At 39.8% G+C, this 21,900-nt stretch overlaps 1 protein-coding gene across 9 annotated transcripts in view; it reads left to right on the plus strand.

Annotated features, from left to right (window-relative positions):
- The window catches only part of MAP4 (microtubule associated protein 4), a 195,288-nt gene that overhangs the window by 81,229 nt on the left and 92,159 nt on the right, over positions 1-21,900 (plus strand). For all 9 annotated transcript variants that reach the window (XM_044253680.1, XM_044253679.1, XM_044253681.1 and 6 more), the window contains exon 3: positions 7,713-7,778. In XM_044253680.1, the coding sequence (XP_044109615.1) occupies positions 7,713-7,778 (66 nt within the window). The remainder of the gene's footprint in view (positions 1-7,712; positions 7,779-21,900) is intronic.

Here is a 21,900-nt window from a genome sequence, read left to right on the forward strand (position 1 = left end):
GATAACCATGGGAGGTAGATATTATCCCATTTTCCAGGAGAGGCTGTTAAGGATTAGAAAGCACAAGGGAGTTGCATTTGATCATTTGGTTAATAGTGACAGATCACAACCACCCAGGTCTCTCAATTTTATTTTTTATTTATTTATTTTTAAAGATTTTATTTATTTATTTGACAGAGACAGAGATCACAACATGTAGGCAGAGAGGCAGGCAGAGAGAGAGAGAGGAGGAAGCAGGCTCCCTGCTGAGCAGAGAACCCGATGCAGAGGACCCTGGGATCATGATCTGAGCTGAACGAGGGCAGAGGCTTTAACTCACTGAGCCATCCAGGCGCCCGAAGATTTTTATTTATTTATTTGACAGAGAAAGAAATTCCAAGTAGGCAGAGAGGCAGGCAGAGAGAGAGAGGGAAGTAGGCTCCCTGCTGAGCAGAGAGCCTGATGTGGAGTTCGATCCCAGGACCCTGAGATCATGACCTGCACCGAAGGCAGAGGCTTAAACCTCTGAGCCACCCAGGCGCCCCTTTTTTTTTATTTTAAAGATTTTGTTTATTTATTTATTTGACAGAGAGAGAGAGATCACAAGTAGGCAGAGAGGCAGGCAGAGAGGGAAGGGGAAGCAGGCCCTCTGCTGAGCAGGGAGCCCAATGCGGGCCTGGATCCCAGGACCCTGAGATCATGACCTGAGCTGAAGCAGAGGCTTAACCCACTGAGCCACCCAGGGGCCCCATTGTCTCCTGATTTTAAACCAGGCATTCTTTTGTGAAACTATGTTCATGGATGCATACTTTCTGCTTAATTTAATGTCTTACAGATTCTATTTTTCTAAAGATTCACTTTAGTGAATTTAAAGACTCACTTATTTAACTCAAGGCAAATTATTAGACATGCAAGTACTATCTTTAGGAAATGGAAATGAGAGCATTATTTCATTCGTATAAACAATTTGAACTCTGAACCTGAGCACTCTGCTATAAATTCATATGAATTTGTAGTTTTCCACTTTCCTAGACAACTCTCACATCTTCTTTCTGTTCTAACCTCCAGCACTTGCTCTCCTGTTTATATTCTCAGCCAATGACTTTTACAACAATCAATAGACTCAGTCAGAAGAGAACTTCTGCACCATCCCCCTGCTGCGTGTCCCCTGCTGCGTTTCCTCCTAACCTGCTGTCCCCTTGCTCTTTACTCTGCTCTTGCTCTTGTTTGGGTGAGCTGCCCTCTCACTCCAGGAGCTGCTACAGTGGTCGTCTCTTCTGTCTCCTGCATCAGCAGTTCCTCTGTTTCATCTGGGTCATTCAGCAGCATCAAACATACCGTGATTTTTCCCTTCAGTAAGAAAATCAGATCTCAACCGGCTGCCCATCTCATTTACTTCTTTTTTTTTCTTCCTCCTTTGAAAAAGATGGGTCTGCTACATGTCTGGTTCTGTCTCAAGCCCCCTCCCGTCCTGCAGTAGCCCATGCCATACCACCCTGACTGCTGCTTTGCATGGCTATGGATGAGTCCTGGATGGCTGCAGGGGTTTTAGCATGAGCAGCTGAAAGGAAGGAATGGCCATCATTTGGGATTGGGAAGGCTCCAGAAAGAGGAGATTTTGAGGGTAATGTAAGGAATTCAGGGAATTTTGGGAATTATCAAGTGTGAGTTGCTTGACAGCAGAGAAGATACTGGAGTGGAGAAGAGCAGTAGGCAGCTAGATAAAGAGTGTGGAGTTCAGAGGAGAGTTCTGGGCTGGAGATACCAATCGGGAGGTTGATGGTATTTAAAGCTTTGGCTAGAGGTGGTAGTTGTAAAGCTGTCATTTTCAGAATGTTTTACTTTTGCCACATAAAAATAAGCTACACCACTCTGTTCAGTGTATCCAAATGCTTCTAAATATATAGCATTTTGATTCTCCTCATCATCTATTTTAAAAAATGCATGAGCAAGCTGTTCTTTATCATTGGAAATGTAAATCCTTCTTTTGATTCCTTGAACTCTTACTTCTCCTCTGTGTCTATCATAGACTTTTATCTTAGTATAATACATTTTTATACTGACAGGTCTTTCTTGATTGTTACTGTTTTTTTTTTAAATTAAGATTTTTATTTATTTATTTGTTTGACAGTGAGACTCACACACACAGACACACACACACACACACACACACACACAGCATGAGGGGGAACACAGGCAGGGGGAGTGGAAGAGGGAGAAACAGGCTTCCACCAAGCAGGGAGCCTGATGTGGGGCTAGATACCAGGACCTTGGGATCATGACTGACCCAAAGGCAGACGCTTAACAACTGAGCCACCCAGAGGCCCATTACTGTGTTTTTGTAACAAAATATGTATATAAGCTTAAATTTTAATTTTAGTTGCTATAACCATAAGGCTTTAGGTATTTACTTGGTCCTGAAGATGACTTATGATCACAGTTACTAGTAGCACCCAGTTGGTCACATATATTAATAATTTTTGGTAAATCATAACTAACCATAAAAGTTGAATTTGATTGGAAATGTTTTTCTTAATGATGGGGACTAATATTTTTCTCAGATCATGAATCTGTAGAACATTATTTTTTGCTAGGGTGAGAGAGAATTTAATAATTTATATTCCTTTTTTTTTTCTTCCAAGATTGATTGATTGATTTTAGAAAGTGTGCATGCAAACAGGGAAGGGGGCAGAAGGTGACAGAGAATCTCAAGAAGACTCTCTGAGCATGGAGCCTGACATGGGGTTCAAACCCGTGACTCTGAGATCATGACCTAAGCTGAAATCAAGAGTCAGATGCTCAACCAGTTGAGCCACCCAGGCACTCCTCTTGCTATTGTTTTGTTTTGTTTTTTAAAGATTTTATTTATTTGACGGAGAGAGACACAGCGAGAGAAGGAACACAAGCAGGGGGAGTGGGAAAGAGAGAAGCAGGCTTCCTGCTGTGCAGGGTGCTGGATGTGGGGCTAGAAGCCAGAACCCTGGGATCATGACCTGAGCCAAAGGCAGACACTTAACCACTGAGCCACCCAGGCGCCCTCCTCTTCCTATTGTTTTAATAGACATAATAGCCAGAAAATTTTATTCACATAGCTAAGTATGTGGGAATGGAAGTCGTTTTATGGCAATATCCTCCATTCTTTGAGTTAAATGTTAAGAATTCCGTAAGTCAGGGGTGTCTTGGGTGGCTCAGTTGTTAAGCGTCTGCCTTCAGCTCAGGTCCTGATCTCAGGGTCCTGGGATTGAGCCCTGTATCAGACTCTCTGCTCGGTAGGAGGCCTGCTGCTGCTTCTCCTACTCCCCCTGTTTGTGTTCCCTCTCTCGCTGTGTCTCTCTCTGTCAAATAAGTAAAATCTTAAAAAAAAAAAAAGAAAGAAAGAATTCTATAAGTCAGTATTATTAGAGTTTATTTTCAACTAGAGAGGCGCCTGGGTGGTTCAGTGGGTTAATGCCTCTGCTTTAACCAGGGTCCTGGCATCGAACCCTACATCAGGCTCTCTGCTCAGCAGGGAGCCTGCTCCCCCCCACTCTCTGCCTGCCTCTCTGCCTGCTTGGAATCTCTTGTCTGTCAAATAATAAAAAATCTTTAAAAAAATTATTTTTGGTGTCCTCTATCAGAAGGCACCTACCTTATGACCTCTCTCAGTTTTGATGAAAGCAAAGAATTGGAAACTGTTTAACTTGGAAGAGGACTTGTTAGTCAGTAGGCAATTCACTTTGTTTGGGGGCTTGCTTTCGTTTCATGAATCTGTTTCTTTTATCCTTCTGAGGGAAATCAGGTAGTTTTTTTTTTTTTTAAGTCTCCTATTTGCTGTATCAACATTGTTTCCCTGAGTCATATTTATTTTCTTTGAATGTAATGTCTTACTTTTTTGGTAATAGTTTTCCTCTGTTATTTGGCAATACCGTCTGTTTGAGATCTCCCACCTGCCTCTGACAGGGATATAACTGTGCTGCCAGGTGGGGTGTGAGGGCTCACCATTCCGTCTGGGGTCGGCACAAGGCAGACTTGAGAGGTGAGAGAAGGAGAGTGTAGGGGGAATGGGGGCTGACAGCTTTTAATGGAGCCTCCATCATCCCTGCTGTCTGTAAGCACAGAGCACCTTGCTGTCCTGCTTTCCTGTACCTTCTTTGGGCTGTGGTTTCTTCCTTCGTTTTGATCCCATTCGCTTTCATTTTCTAGAATATTCCTTGTAATTTCTGGTGCATTGGATTTCTAGGTCTTTTATTACTTTACTCTTTTAAGCCATCTTTCCTGCCCTTTTTTTTTTTTTTTTAAGATTTTATTTATTTACTTATTTGAGAGAGAGAGAGAAGGAGCACAAGTGCATGAGCTGGGGAGAAGCAGAGGGAGAGGGACAAGCTGACTCCACACTGAGTGTGGAGCCCGACTTGGGTCTCAGTCCCACCACCCATGAGATCATGACCTGAGCCAAAACCCAAGAGTTGGACACCTACCTGACTGAGCTACCCAGGCACCCTTACTATTTTTATTAAGTAAGTTCTACACCCATTGTGGGGCTTAAACTCAGACTGAGTCATATGTTTTACTGACTGAGCCAGTCAGGCGTCCCTGCTCTTAAGTTAATTCTTTAAGGTGCTCAATTAAAATAGGACCTCATTGGGGTGCCTGGGTGGCTCAGTGGGTTAAAGCCTCTGCCTTCGGCTCGGGTCATGATCCCAGGATCGTGGGATCGAGCCCCGAGTTGGGCTCTCTGCTCAGCAGGGAGCCTGTTTTCTTCTCTCTCTCTCTCTCTCTGCCTGCCTGCCTCTCTGCCTACTTGTGATCTCTGTCCAATAAATAAATAAAATCTTTAAAAAAAAATAAAATAGGACCTCATGTCTGTGAAAGTTTTCCTTGTTTTCCCTATCTCTGGGCCCCATCAGTGGCGTTTGGTACATACTCTTTCCCTTTTTTTTTCTTTCTTTTTTTTTTTTTAAAGATTTTATTTATTTATTTGACAGAGAGAGATCACAAGCAGGCAGAGAGGCAGGCAGAGAGAGAGGAGGAAGCAGGCTCCCTGCTGAACAGAGACCTTTTTTTTTTTTTTTTTTCTGATTATTTGTGTGTGCATGCAGATGTGTTGTGTTTGTGTGTTTTATAATGCTGTTATGCCATATTTGCTTTTCTTTTCTTTTTTTTTTTAAGATTTTATTTATTTATTTGACAGACAGATTACAAGTAGGCAGAGAGGTGGGCAGAGAGAGAGGAAGGGAAGCAGGCTCCCTGCTGAGCAGAGAGCCTGTTGCGGGGCTCCATCCCAGGACTCTGGGATCATGACATGAGCCAGAGGCAGAGGCTTTAACGCACTGAGCCACCCAGGTGCCCCATGCTTTTATTTTTTTCTTAATCTTCCCATTTCAGCACATGAAAATCTACCTTATTTCTTTTAAAATTACATATTATTTCACAATTTAGCAAATCTGTCAGTGGGTATTTAAACAGTGCTATAATAAACATCTCATTAACTTTCATTTTTGTGTACTTTTATGTCTTTCTCTGAACTACACACCTAAAATGGATTGTCAAGTTAAGTATTTCAGAATTTGATAGACTGCCAAATTGTCTCATAAAACGGATGTTCCAATTTATATTCCTCCAGTGGTATAATGAGATTACCTGTTTTCTTACACAGTTGCCGACAGTGGCTATTATTTAAATTTTAAAAAGGTTTTATCACTCTCATGATCAGAAGATGGTATTTTTTATGATTTGCATTTTCCTGTAATCTGCATTTTATTTTTTTACAATCTGCATTTTAAAATGAGGCAGATTTTTAAAATATGTATTCTTTCTTGAGCTAGGAAGAAAATTTTTTCTAAGCTTACTTTGTGGGAGTAAAAGCAAATTTATGCCAAATATGTTCTGTCCCATATTTGGCATAAATATGGGATAGAACTGTTGGCATCTTTCTGGAGAAGCAAAACATAATAAATACGTGAAGCCCTAGCATGGTGCCTTGTGCATAGTGGGTATTTAATAAAAGTCTATTCTCTTTCAGTCCTTTATTCCTTTTTCTTGGAGGTAATTCGTATTCTCCTTTAAGTCTGCCTTGTTCTTTAGGTTGTTCTCTGTAGCCGTTCCTTTGTTATCTGAGATAACAGAATCAAAGATCTTTTGTGAGTTTAAATGAAAGATTTCTGCCTTGGATTTGTAGGAGTCAGTAGGTTGGACGGCGTAGTTTCTTGTCTTTCAAAGTAAAATCTTGCATTTTATATTTTTGTAGCATGCATTCTAGATGCTAATATCTCTGTTAGGTTCTTGACAATGACTGTTGGGAAACTTGGGTTGGCAAGCTGATGGTAGGGCTAGACCAGTTGCTGAAATGTTATAGCCAGAGCCTTAAAGAAAAGGTTGTATATCCTAGAACAACCAAAGCAACTTTGGAAAACACCCAATTAAGAGGACTGTCATGACCTCTGTTAAAGACTATACAAATTCAGTAATCAAGGTGGTATAGTACTGGAAAAATGAAGAGACTTATAGCCTGGTGGAATAGAAGAGAGAGAGTCCAGAAATAGATCCACACATGGTATGGTAAATTGATTTTTCAACAAAGGTGCAAAGGCAGTTAAGTGGAATAAGGATAGTCTTTTCAACAAATTGGTACAGGAATGATTAGATGTCCATATGCAAAAATATAAATCTAGACCCATATTTTCTGTCATATACGAAATTTATCATGTATCATAAACCTCAATAGGAAACCTAAATTTGAAAACTTAGAGAGTTCTAGAGGAAAACATAAGAGAAAATCCTGTGACCTTGGGTAAGACAAAGATTTTTTTTAAAGTTTTTAAATTTCTAGTAGTCTCCACTCTCAGCATAGAGCCAGTGTGGGGCTCAAACTTACAACCCTGAGATCAAGACCTGAGCTGAAATCGAGTCAGTCACATAACTGACTGGACCACCCAGATGGCCCTAGACAGGGATTTCTTAGATACTTCACTGAAAACATAAAAAAAGCATGAGGGGAAAAGTGAAAAATTAGTGTTCATCAGAATTTAAACTTTTGCTCTGCAAAGACACGGCTAAAAGAATGAAAATACAAGTTATAGGCTGGGAGGAAATATTTGCAGAATTCATCTGATGAAGGGTTGGTATTCAGAATATGTAAGGCGTCCTCAGAACTAAATAATAAGAAAAAAACCAATCCAAATAAAAACGATGAAAAAATTTGACCATTCAGTTAACATGCAGAGATGCTCAACATCTTTAGTTATTAGGGAATGAGACGCAACTATATTAGAACAACTAAGATTAAGAGAAAAACAAAAACAGTTCTCTGCTTCCAGAGGTGATCCTGGTGACCAAGTAATTCTCACCCTCAGGAGGAGTGAGGAAGAAACCCTGGACTTCTGATGTGCGAATTGTTTTAATGGCCCTGTGCCCTTGTAGCTTTGGATTTGACTCACAGATACAAAACCTATGGTGCTTTGAAACGGTTTTGGAGTGGAATATAATGGTGATCTTCGACAGTTTACAGACCAGAAAAGATTTCAGCTTGCTTATTAAGAAGGGTTCTTCTGTAGTGTTTGGGTGTCGCAAAATTGAATGACTCAGTTCTGTTCTGTTTCTTGATTTCCTTTTATTGGCTCTCTACATTTTGGACAAATTTTTACCTGCTTTAAGCTCATGCTGTGAATTGGGACAAATTCCACCTGGTTACATAGCGTTGAAGCTGTTTTTCCTGTGGCTGTCACCGTGGTAATTACTCTTTGTGGTTGTTGCAGGTACTCCCTCCAAGCCAACAGGGCTAGCCAATGGTGACCATGGAATAGAAGGGAATGAAACTACGGGTAAGTGGTTCCCAGGATTCCCCAGATGTGGTTCTGAAATAGTCACAGTAAACACCTTGATGAGGTCCTTTAAGGAACATGGCAGTGAATCACTTGAACTATTTCTAAGGGTATTGTTGTTCTTGTTGGATGTATTCAAGTCCAGGGCCCTCTGCCACGTAACATCTCCAACAACAGAAAGAATGAATGAATTTCCTTTACTGTTTCTTGAGTATTTGTTGTAATTATACCACACAAGAGCTGGATCAAACTTAAAAAATACGCTTATAAATGCAGGCTAATCATCATCAGACTATGTTACACTGGAGGCCTTTGGCCATTATGGCTCTTTATACAGGCTCTTCTCTCCTGCACTTATTAGCTTGCTTTCCATGCATGGCTCAGTGTTAGGGACCCTACAAATTAAAAGTTCTTCCCGTTTGATTTTGCCCTCAGTCTTTTATTCTTTTCACCCATTAACTGTTAACTTCTGAAATCTGTCTTTAACTTCAATGCCTAGCCCATTAACTAGGGCTTTGATACTCCCATCAGCTAGCCCTGAGCCCCTGTGGCTTCCCATCTCGTAACTGGCACCTCATTACCCCTGACCCCCAGTGTATTTGTCTTGAGCAGAGTTCTCGAAGCAGTAGTGAGGTCCACAAGAATGTAGTACTAGGCAAATCTTCTTCTGTTAGGTAGCTGACAGGAGAGTCAGCATGTATTTCTGTAAATAACTGCACTTATTTTGCAGTTGGGATCAGGCTGACACTGTTGACCCAAATGAACAGACATCTAACAGCCAAGCAAATTGTTCTCTGCTACAGAGCATGCTCTTAACTGGGGCATTACATTGATTCTCACGCTGCGCTGGAGGCAAGCACTAGATACGATTGTGTCTGTGTTTCTCGTGTAAGCCTGCCTCAGCCTGGAGAAGACTTTCCTTGAGACACCGTATGATTGCTCAGTTTTTAAGGCTCCCGGAAAGCCTTCTGTTAGCAACAGCAATTACTCCAGGATTTATTCTTTATTCTGTGACCTTTGGAAATGTATGTATCTTTGGACCTCTGATTGACTGATGGCTGGTTTCCATTTGTTGTGAATGTTAGTTTTGCCCAGTGACATTAACATCCTTATTAGCAGCTCATAACTCAGAGACTCTTTAAGGTAAAAGCAGCCAGAAGTGCCACCTCATCTTCCAGTTTTGTGAACTGAATTTTTTGTATTTCTTTGATAATCTTTGTGTGTTATTGACTGTTCCTGTGCCTGCTTTGAAAGCAAAGTCATCTATGTAGTATAGTCTTAAGGATACATTTATGGAAATGTCCTTGTGATTAAAGGAGAAGCTTGAACATGAACTTTTAAAAAATGAGTAAGTTCAGCTTTCTTTAACAAGGAGGCAGTGCCAGGGAAAGGAAAGGCTTGGGAGGGGATTGACTTGATTAGCCAGTTGGCAGAGTGGAAGCCATTTTCATCCAGAAAAGAAATAGCTATCAAAACTAGGGAAGATTTCTCCAGCAAGATGTCAGGTATGACCAGAAGAGACTTTATGTAGTAATTGCTTCCCACAGCCAACTCTTAAGAGCACAGAAAAAAAAAAAGAACAGGAAAAACATATAGCCTGGCCCTTACTGTTTCAAGACTATTAGTTCCCTGGTGGCAAAAAAGAACCCAGATATTTCTGAACTACCCAACGACATTATGGCAACAGGTAGAATATAGTTTGCATACGGCAAGATGTTCGCATTCTGAATTTGACCACTTGAAAATATGCATGTTTCACTGGGGATGGGAAGGAGTGGGGAGGGGACAGAGAATGCATGTTTCTGGAGCATGTTGTGACCTCATTCTAATTTGGCCATTACTAAACTAGAGCACGTAGCTCATTGCCATTTTGAAAATTCCCATTTCTGTTTCGTTTAGGATGTCTCTAGTCCTAATCGCAGACCAGCTCCACTGATAGCTTATAAAGGGTTTATGAGCATCTTGCTATGTTGAACTTGCTGTTTACTAATGACCTGTGCTTTTCTGCCCTTTCCTTCCCCTTCCTACTTCTTCCTCCCTTTCTATTTTTCTCCTCCTAGAAGCCTAACGTGTCTCTCCACACTGGGGCTGCTGCAACACCAGACCAGTGATCTTTCCTAAGCACCGTTACACTTCTAAAACCTTCAGCATTTTGCAGAGCTTTGCTTTTCCTTCCTGGACACGGTGTAGAAGAGGCGGAGGGTAGTTCTTCGGGGCCTTTCTGCTGATGCCTGAGCAAACCACCTGCTTCCTTTTGTGCTCTGCAGGGCTTGATGGAACCTCCTTTCCCTTTGTGAGCACAAAGTACAAGATGAATTATTTTTAATTTTTAGTATTTTATAAAGGTCATCCAAGGTCTTTTATTTCTTGTTCTCTTTTAAAACCCATTTTATCATTTTATTCAATCTCGTGTTTTTTCTTTTCTTTAAACATTTTGAGTTGGCCTTTTCCATTTGGTTTTCAGATCTTCATAATGAATCAGGATCTCGTAACACCAAATGAGAATGTGTGCTTTCATAAAGGGATTGAGTCCACCAGTACTGCAGTCGACCCTCCCTTTTCCTCCCCCTCCTCTCTTCCTCTGTGAGCTTGCTTTTAGGGAAGGGTAATCTTTCAGGCTACCTATGTATCTCTCTCCAGCTTACTAAAATCTGAATGACGATAGCAATTTTAATTTAAAGTTTTCTCATTTAGAGTAGCTCTGATTAAACTTTGAAAAGCATTTCCTCAAATTAAACCATATTTTGTTATTTGCAAGTTGGGCTGAAATGGTTTCTATGACAAAATTATGGTTTATTTGTCTAGAGTCTTAGATTCTCTTGAAAATCTGACAACCTTTTATTGTCTATGAAATTTTATAAGCAAAGTTACTTTCATAACCTAATCACGAGCTATCAAAACAAGAACTGAGAAGTTAAAGAAAATGCAACCCTGTGTTGTCAGACTACTGGGATATTGATACAGATAGAAAACAACCTCTTGTATAAAAACATGAGAATGAAAGTACATTGCAGTGCACTGAAGAACCACAACCAGCTTATCTGTTTTCTAATGAAATGGTTATCAGATTGGACTCACACTCGGTTCAGGTAGTGTCCAGGATCCCTTTGATCTCTGGAGCAGCATACCAGTGGGATTGGTGGACCACATGTGAAGACCTTTACCATGAGCATTAGCATTTATACTCCGTGTATTCTGAGGGTTGTCCCATTGGGACTTTTTCATTCTCACTCCTCATTTTCCCACACTAAGAGCTAAAAAACCTGGAAGAACCATTTGGAAGATGTACTGCAGAAATTTTCAGATAATAAGCTTTGATTGGATTTTGAGAAATAGAATATAAAACCTGGACCATGTTTTGAAATCTTAAGGGAGTTCTAGTTTAAGATCCAGAATGAGAAGTGCTCTCTAATTTTCTATCCTCTTACGGATTGTGGAGGTTATCACAATCACCAAGTTACTGTTTCAAATTAAATAATCGGCAGTATATTCTGAGGGAGATTTTGAGATGTACATTATTTTAGATCCTCTGACATAAGACTGCTTTTGAGATGGAAAAATCAGAATATTATGGAAGTTTAAACTGAATCCCTGTGACTTCTGGAATTTAGGGAGCATTCATTCCCTCTTCTGATCATAAACTGGGGTCATGCTGCCAAGAATTCCTCCTGTGAGTTCTTGGAGAGAAGATTCCCAGGGGAGGCACATTTTAGAGGGAAATGCTGATGTTTCCCTTCTAAGCAGTTGATAAAATATGAAATCTCTTAACCATGGGAGAGCACCCATCAAATAGAACATAGCATTTTCCCTTTGGTGTGCAGTTGTTCAGTATGTTTCTTGGTTCTTTGCGTATGGTTGGTTGGTTTGGCTTTAGTTTTTTGGCTAGGGAAATTTTCAAACTGGTAGTGCTAACTTTTTAAGGATCGTGATTGACATTTTTTCTATCACCTCTAACCGGTCTCTACAGCTTGTCTAAGTGACAGGTGTTTGGAGAAACCTGGGTGCAGCTCTGCTCTGGCAGTGGTCAAAGGGACACACACTCCATTATTACATTGATTTATTTCACTTTTATTTCCATTTTGCTGTGTTTTTGCTTGACTTTTGTTTTTTTAATTTTTTTAATGGAATTGAAATTTTCTACTACTAGCCAGCTAAAATGTGGTATATATTGTTAGCTCTGTCTGTTTCACTAGGATGTTTCATTTTATTTTGCATATAGCTTTGTATAAAGCAACCAGTGCTGTAAGGAAATGCTGTGTTGTTATCGTGGTCACACCCAAGTGTGAGGTTACCAGACTGGTCAGGATTGCTCTGTTGAAATATGATATTTATTATATATAATCTTTCTCTCTTTCTCTTTTTCTTTTTTTGGCCCAATGTTGAAGATGTAGAATATTGTTTACAAATAATATTTTATATAACTTAGTTCATGCACCTGAGTTTATATTTTTTGTGACTTCAGACTTTAACAGTTTGTATATTGGGACATTTTAATGTGATCATTGTGCTGAATAAATTACACTAATAAACATCTTACATTAATACCTTACAGACTGGATTTTGGTTGGAGTCTTAATTATTGAAGTATAATGTGACTAAGACATAAGTTTGGCAAATAAAGACTCTTGAGGAATGAGTTCTTGGTCTAACTAAACTTCCGATCACCCATAATAATTTCATAATTGTGTGGACTTTTTAGTTTTTGCCAGGCATTTTCGTTTTCACTTACAGTGTCGTTTTTGATTCTCAGAGTAACTCTTTTTTATCTACAAGCGCAAATGACTGATACTTTATAGCATCTGGTGAAAAAAACAGTTGGCAGAGTGGCAATATGCAGTTAACCCAAAAGAGTTTCATGGCGTATCAGTTATTGTTAGATGCCTTCCAATATTACATGTATGTTTAGTTCAAATTCATGTTCATGATCTTCCTAAAATACGTCCTGAATTATCAATTGAAACTGTGAACATTCAATGACATTTTATTTTGTAACTTTGTTATGCTGCAGCTGGGAGGAATTCAATCGACTGCCCAGTTCCCTACCCACTCTGGTTTTTAGTGTTTCTTTACAGTACGTAGATTTGAAATGCAGTATATTGACCGAATTGAGACATTGAAAAGGTTCTATGCCTAAGGTAATTTGCATGGCATAAGTAACTTTTTTAGCTTGGTAAGACATTTCTTTTTATTAAGAAAACCCACTTTAATGTTCTGAGGTGTCTTTTTAAAAGTTTTGTTTGTAAGTAATTTCTACGCCCAATGTGGGACTCGAGCTCACAACCCCACCATCAAGTCACAGGCTCTACCTGCTGAGCCAGCCAGGCACTCTCTTAGGTTTTCTTTTATTAAGAGGGCTTAACACAATCTCTTCTTAGGTTTAAAGCACCAGAATTTCAAAATATAAATAATAATTCAGAAACCTCCCTAACTTTCTTATAAGTACACTAGTATTAAGGCTTTTGGTGAGATGGAGACAATTCTTGGATTTTAGTGTATTCATTTTGATGAAAGTGAGATGACGGGGGCCTGGCTGGTTCAGTTGGTTAATAACATGTCTGAGTCTTGGTTGCAGCTTAGGTCATGGTCTCATGGGTTGTGAGACAGAGCTCCTCATCTGACTCTGGGCTCAGTTGGGAATCTGCTTGAGGATTCTCTCCCTCTGTCCTTCCTCCCGCTTGGCCCCCACCCCCCGCCGCCGCCCTTTCTTAAAATAAATAAATGAGGGACGCCTGGGTGGCTCAGTTGGTTGGACGACTGCCTTCGGCTCAGGGCGTGATCCTGGAGTCCCGGGATCGAGTCCCGCATCGGGCTCCCAGCTCCATGGGGAGTCTGCTTCACTCTCTGACCTTCTCCTCGCTCGTGCTCTCTCTCACTGTCTCTCTCTCTCTCAAATAAATAAATAAAATCTTTAATAAATAAATAAATAAATAAATAAATAAATGAAATCTTAAAAAAAAAACGGGGGAGAAAGAGATGAAACCTGGGTACCATTGGATTCTTCCCCCTTGTCGACCTGATAATAAGGTGAATGGAGACAGGAGGCTAGAGAGGGATTTGAACAAAGACACAGGCACAGAATATCAACTTCATTTCTAAGTAATGTGTAAGAGTGCATTATCCTCAATTTTATATTGATGCTGTTTCCATTACAGTGAAGGCTTAACAAGACTTAACCACAAATTGTTGGTGGTATAAACATCTGTGCTACCATGGAGGCTAAGCTGGATGCAGTATACTAAGTGCCTTAAGTGTTGCTGGTGGTTTCCATTGTGAACAGACAAGGTGGCTTTTTTTTGTGACAATAGTTCTGAATTTGACATGCTATCAGTCCCTCAGGTCATACCTGCAGGGAAATGGTAAAACTGCCTTGTCACAATGTCATGACACAAATGAGATCCTGTGTTTGATCACTGTCTCCTGTAGCATCAGATAGGGTACAAGGAATTGAGCATTAGAAAAATTCCGAGAGAGACACCTGGGTGCCTCAGTTGGTTAAGTGTCTGCCTTCAACTCAGGTCAGGATCCCAAGGTGCTGGGATTGAGCCCTGTATCAGGCTCCTTGCTCAAAGGGGAGCCTACCTCCCTTTTCTACTCCCCCTGCTTGTGCTCTCTCTGTCAAATAAATAAACAAAATCTCAAAGAAAAAATATGAGAAACAAAAAAATGTGAAATCTTAGCAGGAAAATAATGGGAGTTTCTGAGCAGCTATTATAACCAATGTCTAAGTTGGCATTTAACTTATAAATGAAGCCTGAACATAAAGCTGCACACCGTGTTCCTAGATGTGGACACAGCAAGACATCCTTTCCTCTGTTCCCCCCCGCCCCCGAATCCTGAAAACAAAGGTTTGGTTTCTTTCTTTCATTTTCCAGATAGAAGTTACATATTGGAGACACATGAATAAAATATGAACACCTTATGTTTCTTGAAGTTTTTTTGTTGTTGTTTTTCATGGTTTTCTGGTAAAAATGTAGAACTAATCAAAAAATTTCACATATACCCATTAACACAACATGTTACATTCCCTTGTAGAATATATAGGACTCCCTTGAAAACCCGCTCACGCACTGAGTATTTAATTGTATAGCGAGACATTTGATTCCAGTTTCTACTGGAGCTTGGTATCGAATAAGATAGACAGCTTCTTCTGAGCTTTGAGTGAATCCATTATTCTGATATGCTTTTTATTTTTACTTATTTTTAAATTTAAGAATATTTATTCATTTAAGACAGAGAGAGAACATGAGCAGGGATGAGGGGGCAGAGGGAGAGGGAGAAGGAGAAGCAGACTCCCTGCTGAGCAGGGAGCCCAATGCAAGACTCGATCCCAGGACCTTGGAATCACAACCTGAGCTGAAGGCGGATGCTTAACTGACTGAGTACCCCCAGGGACTTAAACCCCAAGATTTTAAACCATAACTTAGTATGATTTGCTTTTCTTTATGGAATGAAACTCCAGCTGTGCCAAAAGGCATGTGTGAATATAGAATATTTTTCCTTTTTATTTGTGATTTCTTAAGTAATATATGAACACATTCTCCTTTCTAAAAGAAATTAAGTATTATAGATATAGTCATCTCTGTCAGAGACCAGAGGAATTTTACTGAAAGAACTAACAGACAGCTTCTGTAAGTTGATCTTGTATTTTCACCTGAATGTAGACTTGAACAGGTTTTTCTGATACATCTTAAGAGTAGTAAGGATAACTGTTATTTGTATAACACATTAGAGTTTGTAAACTCTTTTGGAATGTATAATAGTATACCCATTTTTCATTTGAAGAATTTGAAGTTAGGTTAATAATAGAGCTCAAAACTGAACCTAGGCTTTTGAGCCCTGTGCCCTCTCTATCACAGTATGTCATATCATAGTGGGTCTTCTGAGTGCTGACCACGTGTCGCAAAGGCAGTTGGAAGGACTGGACCTTTAAAGGCCCGTTCCTGTTTTCAAGCCTTTTTTAGGTGCTAACTCTCTGGGAGAAAATCCAGGCCGAGGCAAGAGCTTTGTATGTAGGTAGGTAGTTCAGTTCGAGAAGTGATCCCATGATATAAAGAGCAGGGGACCAGGAAGAGTGAAATTGGAAAAAGGAAAAGCCAGTATGATGAGGGTATTATTTAGTCACTTCTGTGGACAGAGTGGCCTTAATCCTGCGCCATCTCTTGGTTGATGGTTGTGCTTCTGGGTTTGCACTTTGGCCATGTCAGACTACAGATGCCTCATCTCTGGGACCAGGGATGGCATGAGGCAGCCAACAGTCAGATCATACTGACTTATCATACTTATCATATCAACAGTCAGATCATTCTGACAGATCATACAGCTTAATGCCACTGTTGCAGGTGGAGTGAAAGATGGATTTTTACGGAGGGTTGGGCACAAGAGGTCTCCAGCTAACCAAGAGGTTAATTCAACAAAAAATTCATCTGCTTTTGCCTTATTATGAGGAATGAGGTTCTTGTATTCTATAGAGAGAAATTTGAAAGAATCATGGAACGAATTTCCAAAACCTAATTGTTAGAAACTATAGAACTAATCACAAAAGTTAGTTCTGGAATTTCCCATTCCAAATGTTTTCCTTCTTGAATAAGTTTTAGTAGTTCCTGCCTTTTTAGGAATTTGCCCATTTCATCTTTGAATTTGTTGACATACCATTGTTTGTAATTCTCTCTCATAAACCCTTTTATTTCTATAAGGTTTGGTGTTGACATCTCCATTTTTTAGTTTATTTGTAATTTGAGTCCTAGCTCTTTTTCCTGATAAGTCCAATTAAATATTTGTCAATGTTGTTGGTATTTTCAAAGGATCAACTTTTGGTTTTATTGAGGTTACTCTATTTTTTTCTTTTCTACTTCATTTATTTTCACTCTCATTATTCCCTTTCTTCTGCTTGCTTTGGGTTTAGTTTGCTCTTATTCTGGTTTCTTAAAGTGGAAAGTTATTTTATTGACTTGTGATTTTTTTGTTACCCCCTCTTTAATGTAGGGATTTAGAGATATAAATTTCCTTCTAAGCATGGCGTTAGATGCATCTCATAGGTTTGGGTGGGTTATGTTTTCATTTTCATTCATTTTTAAAAAGATTTTATTTATTTATTTGACAGAAGGAGTGATCACAAGTAGGCAGAGAGGCAGGCGGGGTTGGGGGGTGGCGGGCTCCCTGCTGAGCAGAGAGCCTGATGTGGGGCTTGATCCCAGGACCCTGAGATGGTGACCTGAGCCGAAGGCAGAGGCTTAACCCACTGAGCCACCCAGGCACCCCCATTTTCATTCATCTTAAGTATTTTCTAATTTCTTTGTGATTTTTTTTTGATCTATTGATAATTTAAGAGTGTGTTGTTAATTTCCACATATTTATGAATTTTACAAACTGTCTCCTGTTGTCATTTCCTAATTTCATTCCACTGTTGTTGTAGAACATACTTTGTATGATTTCAGTCCTTTTAAATATATTCAGGCTTGTTTTATGGCCCTAACATATGGTCTGTCCTAGAAAATGTTCTGTGTGTACTTGAGAAGAATGTATATTCTGCTCTTGTTGTGTGGAATGTGCTATTAAAATGTCTGTTAGGTTGGTTGGTTGATGATGTCGTTCAGGCCCTCTATTCCTTATTGGTATTCTATCTAGTCCTATTAATTATTGAAAGTCCTATTAATTACTGAAGCCTCTAATAATCATTGTTGAGCTGTCTTATTTCTCAGTTTGATTAGTTTTTTAAATTCATGTATTTTAGGGCTCTAATGTTCTAAAGGAGAAATTTGAGTAATATAATTAATTCTTACATGGTTTTTATATTGCTCACCGATTCACTCCTTTTGAAAAATTCCAGGGTTTGGGCAAAAGGATGTAAACAAATGATTACTACAACTATGAGCTTCTAGGAGCTTCCAGAGCAGTAGCAAAATGTCAATCACTGGTAGGAAGATTAAAATGCTTTTTCAGAAGGTGATTTTTTTCTTTAAAAATCCAAGCACTTTCTTTCTGGTTTTTTTTTTTCATAGAAATAGGAAAAATCTATCCTAAAATTCATATGGAATCTCAAAGGACCCTAAGTAGCCAGAACAGTCTTAAAAAAGAATAAAGTTGGAGGTTTCACACTTCCTGATTTCAGAACTTAATTACAATGCTACTACCGAAATGAAAATGATGTGGTTCTAGGGTAAAGATAGACCTATAGACCAAGGAAGGGATCAAAGACCTAAACATAAGAGCCATATAAAACTTTTAGAAGAAGACAGTGGGCAAAAGCTTCATGACCTTGGATTTGGCAGTAATTTCTTGGATATGACCCCAAAACACAGGCCACAAGTTAAAATAGATAAACTCAACCACATAAAGATCAGAAACTTGTGTGTATCAAAGGACACTAGTAGAAGGCAACCCTTAGAATGGAAGAAAATATTCACAAAACATGTCTGAATAAGGGATTAATTTCCAGAATATATAAAACATTCCTACAGCTTAATGACATAAAAACAAATAACTAGATTAAAAATATGCCAGGGACTTGAATCGACAGTTCCCCACGGAAGATCTGCAAATAGCAATAGGCATGTGAGAAGATGCTCAGCATCACTGCTCATTAGGGAAATGTCGGTCAGAACCACAGTGAGATAGGACTGCACGTCCACGAGGATGGCTGTTCTCCAAACACTGCAAACAAACAGAAAATAACAAGTGTTGGTAGGGATGTGGAGAAACTGGAATCCTTGTGCATGATTGGCAGGAATGTAAAATAGTGCAGCCACCATAGGATGTGGATTGGGAGTTTTTTACTTTTTGTTTTTTTTTAAAGATTTTATTTATTTATCTGACACAGAAAGAGAGATCACAAGTAGGCAGAGAGGCAGGCAGAGAGAGAGGGGGAAGCAGGCTCCCCGCCGAGCAGAAAGCCCGATGCGGGGCTCGAACCCTGGACCCTGAGATCATGACCCGAGCTGAAGGCAGAGGCTTAACCCACAGAGCCACCCAGACACCCCTGGATTGGTAGTTTTACACGAAATTAGGAACAGAATTACTGAATGATCCAGCAATTCTACTTCTGGGTATAAACCCCAAAGAACTGAAAGCAGAGACTTGAACTTATTTATACATCTGTGTTCACAGCAGTATTCCTTACAGTAGCCAAAAGGTGGAAGCAATGCATATGCCTACTCATGGATGGATGGATAAGTCAGATGTGGTATATACATACAGAGGAGTGATGTTCAGCCTTTAAAAAGGAAGAAAATTCTAATACATGCACCATCGTGGATGCACCTTGAAGACATTATACTAAAAGAAAGAAGCCAGTTTCAAAAGAACAAATACTGATTCACTTACCTGATTACTCTTAGATGAGGTTCTGTATATAGTCAGATTCATAGACACAGAAAGCTGGGACAGAGTTTTAAGTTTTGCAAGACAAGAGAAGTTCTGGAGATGGATGGTAGTGCCGTTTGCACAACCTTGTAAATGTTCTTAACGCTACTGAACTGTATACCTAAAAATGGTAAAAAATTTAAAAAATGGTAAAAATAAGCTAGCTCAATAAAAAATGATTTTCATATTAACCATTGTGTACACGACAGCCCTATTTAGAATTAAAGTAATGCTTTATATATTAGCTGTCTCGTGGATTTGTTCTAGTTTGTCCAGTTGCAGAGAGAAGTACGCAGATATGTAAACAGTTAAATGCTGAAGAGTTAGAGGGAACATTTGGTAAGAGCAGATGTGTAGTAATAGTTAAATTCCATGAGGAGGTTTGGATGAGAACTAGGGAAATTTGAAATTAGAATTTGAAATCTCCATTTGGATATGAAGTTGACATCTCAAGCTGAGGTGTCCTAAACTGAACCAGTTCCACCCCCCTCCCCGCCCCCAAATCAAAACAACAAACAAAAACCAAAACCTGCTTCTCCGTTCATTAAATGAAAATAGAATGTTCTTCCAGTTGCTCAGCCTAAACATTTGGCTTCCCTTATCTCTTTATTTTGGACCCCACACCTAATTTGTCAGAAAAATCGACCTGGAACCTGACCACTTCTCACCACCCCCACCGCCCTTTCCCTGATTGGACCCACCTCCTCTCACCTGACTGTTGAAATAACCTACCATTAGTCTCCCACCTCCATTTGTTGGCTCCCTCCAGTGTGTTCTCAACAGCATCCAGAGGGGTCCTGTATATAGATCATGTTGTTCTTTTGCTTAAAACCTCACCAGTGAGTTTCCATCTTTTAAAATAAAAGCCAAAGTCCTTACCAGTGGCCACAAGGCTGTGTAATACCCCTGTCAGCCCTCCCCTTTGCTAGCTTTGTTTCTTTGGTGTTCTTGCTGCTGTTACTGAACAAGCCAGGTGGGCCCTTATCTTAGGCTCTCAGCCCTGGCTGTTTTCTCTGGATTGTTCTTCCCTCAGATAGACTCATAGTTCACTCTCTAGCAGCGAGGCCTTCTCTAGTCTATGTATAATTATACCCCTTCTATTTTTCTCTCTCAACTTCTCTCTGTTTCCCCACGGTACTTTTCACTTTATAATTTATACAGTTTAATGATTTGTCTTGCTTATTGTCTGACTTTCCCCACTAGAGGATAAATATTATGACAGGGATAGGGTTTCTGTTTTGGTCACTGCCATGGCCCAGCACCTAGAAAAGTGTTTGGCACCATAGTATGTGCTCAGTAGCTATTGAATGAATCATCTTGTTGAATGTGTAATTAAAAAAAAAAAAAAAGTCTTGAAGGAAAGAAATGTGGTGCTGAGAAAGTCTGTACCAAGTTGGCAATGACATTTCTACTAAGATGGAAGGTTTGGAAGGATGTAAAGTAGGTGACGGGGGCACTGGGAAGGTGTACCCACCGAGGCAGTGACTAAAGCAGAGAGTAGAGCTCTCTCTGGAGCAGAGGGGTATTTCTGTCATTGCGTATTTCCTGCTCATTCTAAAGGATATCAGGCCTCGCCTCTGTAGCATCCCAATTTTTAAATTTATCCAGGTGACAAATGTAGCCTCTCCTGTCTTTTGCATATGTGTTATTTAGCCCATTTGCTCTTGCGTTATTCCCATATCCCTAACAATGTTAGATTTACAATGACTTTCCACCTTCCTCTTTACCTAATTCATTTTCATGGCTAAAACACTGTCACCAACGTGGAGAAACATACTTGTAATAATAAAGCCTTGTGCTATGATCTCTCTCTGCTATTGAAAAAAAATCACAAGCTTCTGCCTACACTGTAATGGCTGTTGTGTTTAATGTTGAGAAGAGCAGTGGGCCACCTTGCTGTTTTGTGTATAAAGAGAAGGAGGACCTGACTTAAATTTTGTATATCGTGATGTGCTGCCAGCATTTTGATCATGCTTCCTTCTTTTCTCTTAACCAGTGTCTTTGTCTGAGCAGGGGGTTCTTTTCTGTTTGTTTCAGGTTTCACATGGGAAAAGACATCGAAGAGCAAGGGCACATACAATTATAGTAATTTTTGTCAGGTATCAGTACATGTTTTTCTGGGGACAAGTCCCTCTTAGTGATTTGTTTAGATTTTTTTTTTTTTTTAAAGATTTTATTTATTTATTTGAGAGAGAGAGACAGTGAGAGAGAGCATGAGCGAGGAGAAGGTCAGAGGGAGAAGCAGACTCCCCATGGAGCTGGGAGCCCGATGTGGGACTCGATCCCGGGACTCCAGGATCACGCCCTGAGCCGAAGGCAGTCGTCCAACCAACTGCGCCACCCAGGCGTCCCGTGATTTGTTTAGATTTGAGGAGGCTATGGGAAGAGCAGGCATAGATCTACCCCCATAAGCTTGGGTCTCTTGGGCAAGTTATTTGCCCTCCTCGAGCTGAAGTTTCCTCCTCTGTAAAAAGCGAACTAGTAATAAAAGAGTTGTTTGGGTTAACAGAGAAAATAATTTCGGTACTTTGTAACACGGTCGAGGGGGTTAATAAATGTAAGAGGATATAAGGATGATGATCACCACAACCCAGGAAGTGGTTTGGCCAATAAATCACTCTCTGGCCATCAGCCCCCTTTCCTATTTAAATGATTATATAACAGTATTTTAATTGGATGTAACTAGAACATGTCTGGTGTCCATTGTGCCTTTGGAGATGCTCTATTTCTAGAGAACAATACTGAAGGTGACTCTTTAAACCAA

The sequence above is a fragment of the Neovison vison genome, chromosome 6 (assembly GCF_020171115.1).
Source record: "Neovison vison isolate M4711 chromosome 6, ASM_NN_V1, whole genome shotgun sequence".
Classification (NCBI taxonomy): domain Eukaryota; kingdom Metazoa; phylum Chordata; class Mammalia; order Carnivora; family Mustelidae; genus Neogale; species Neogale vison.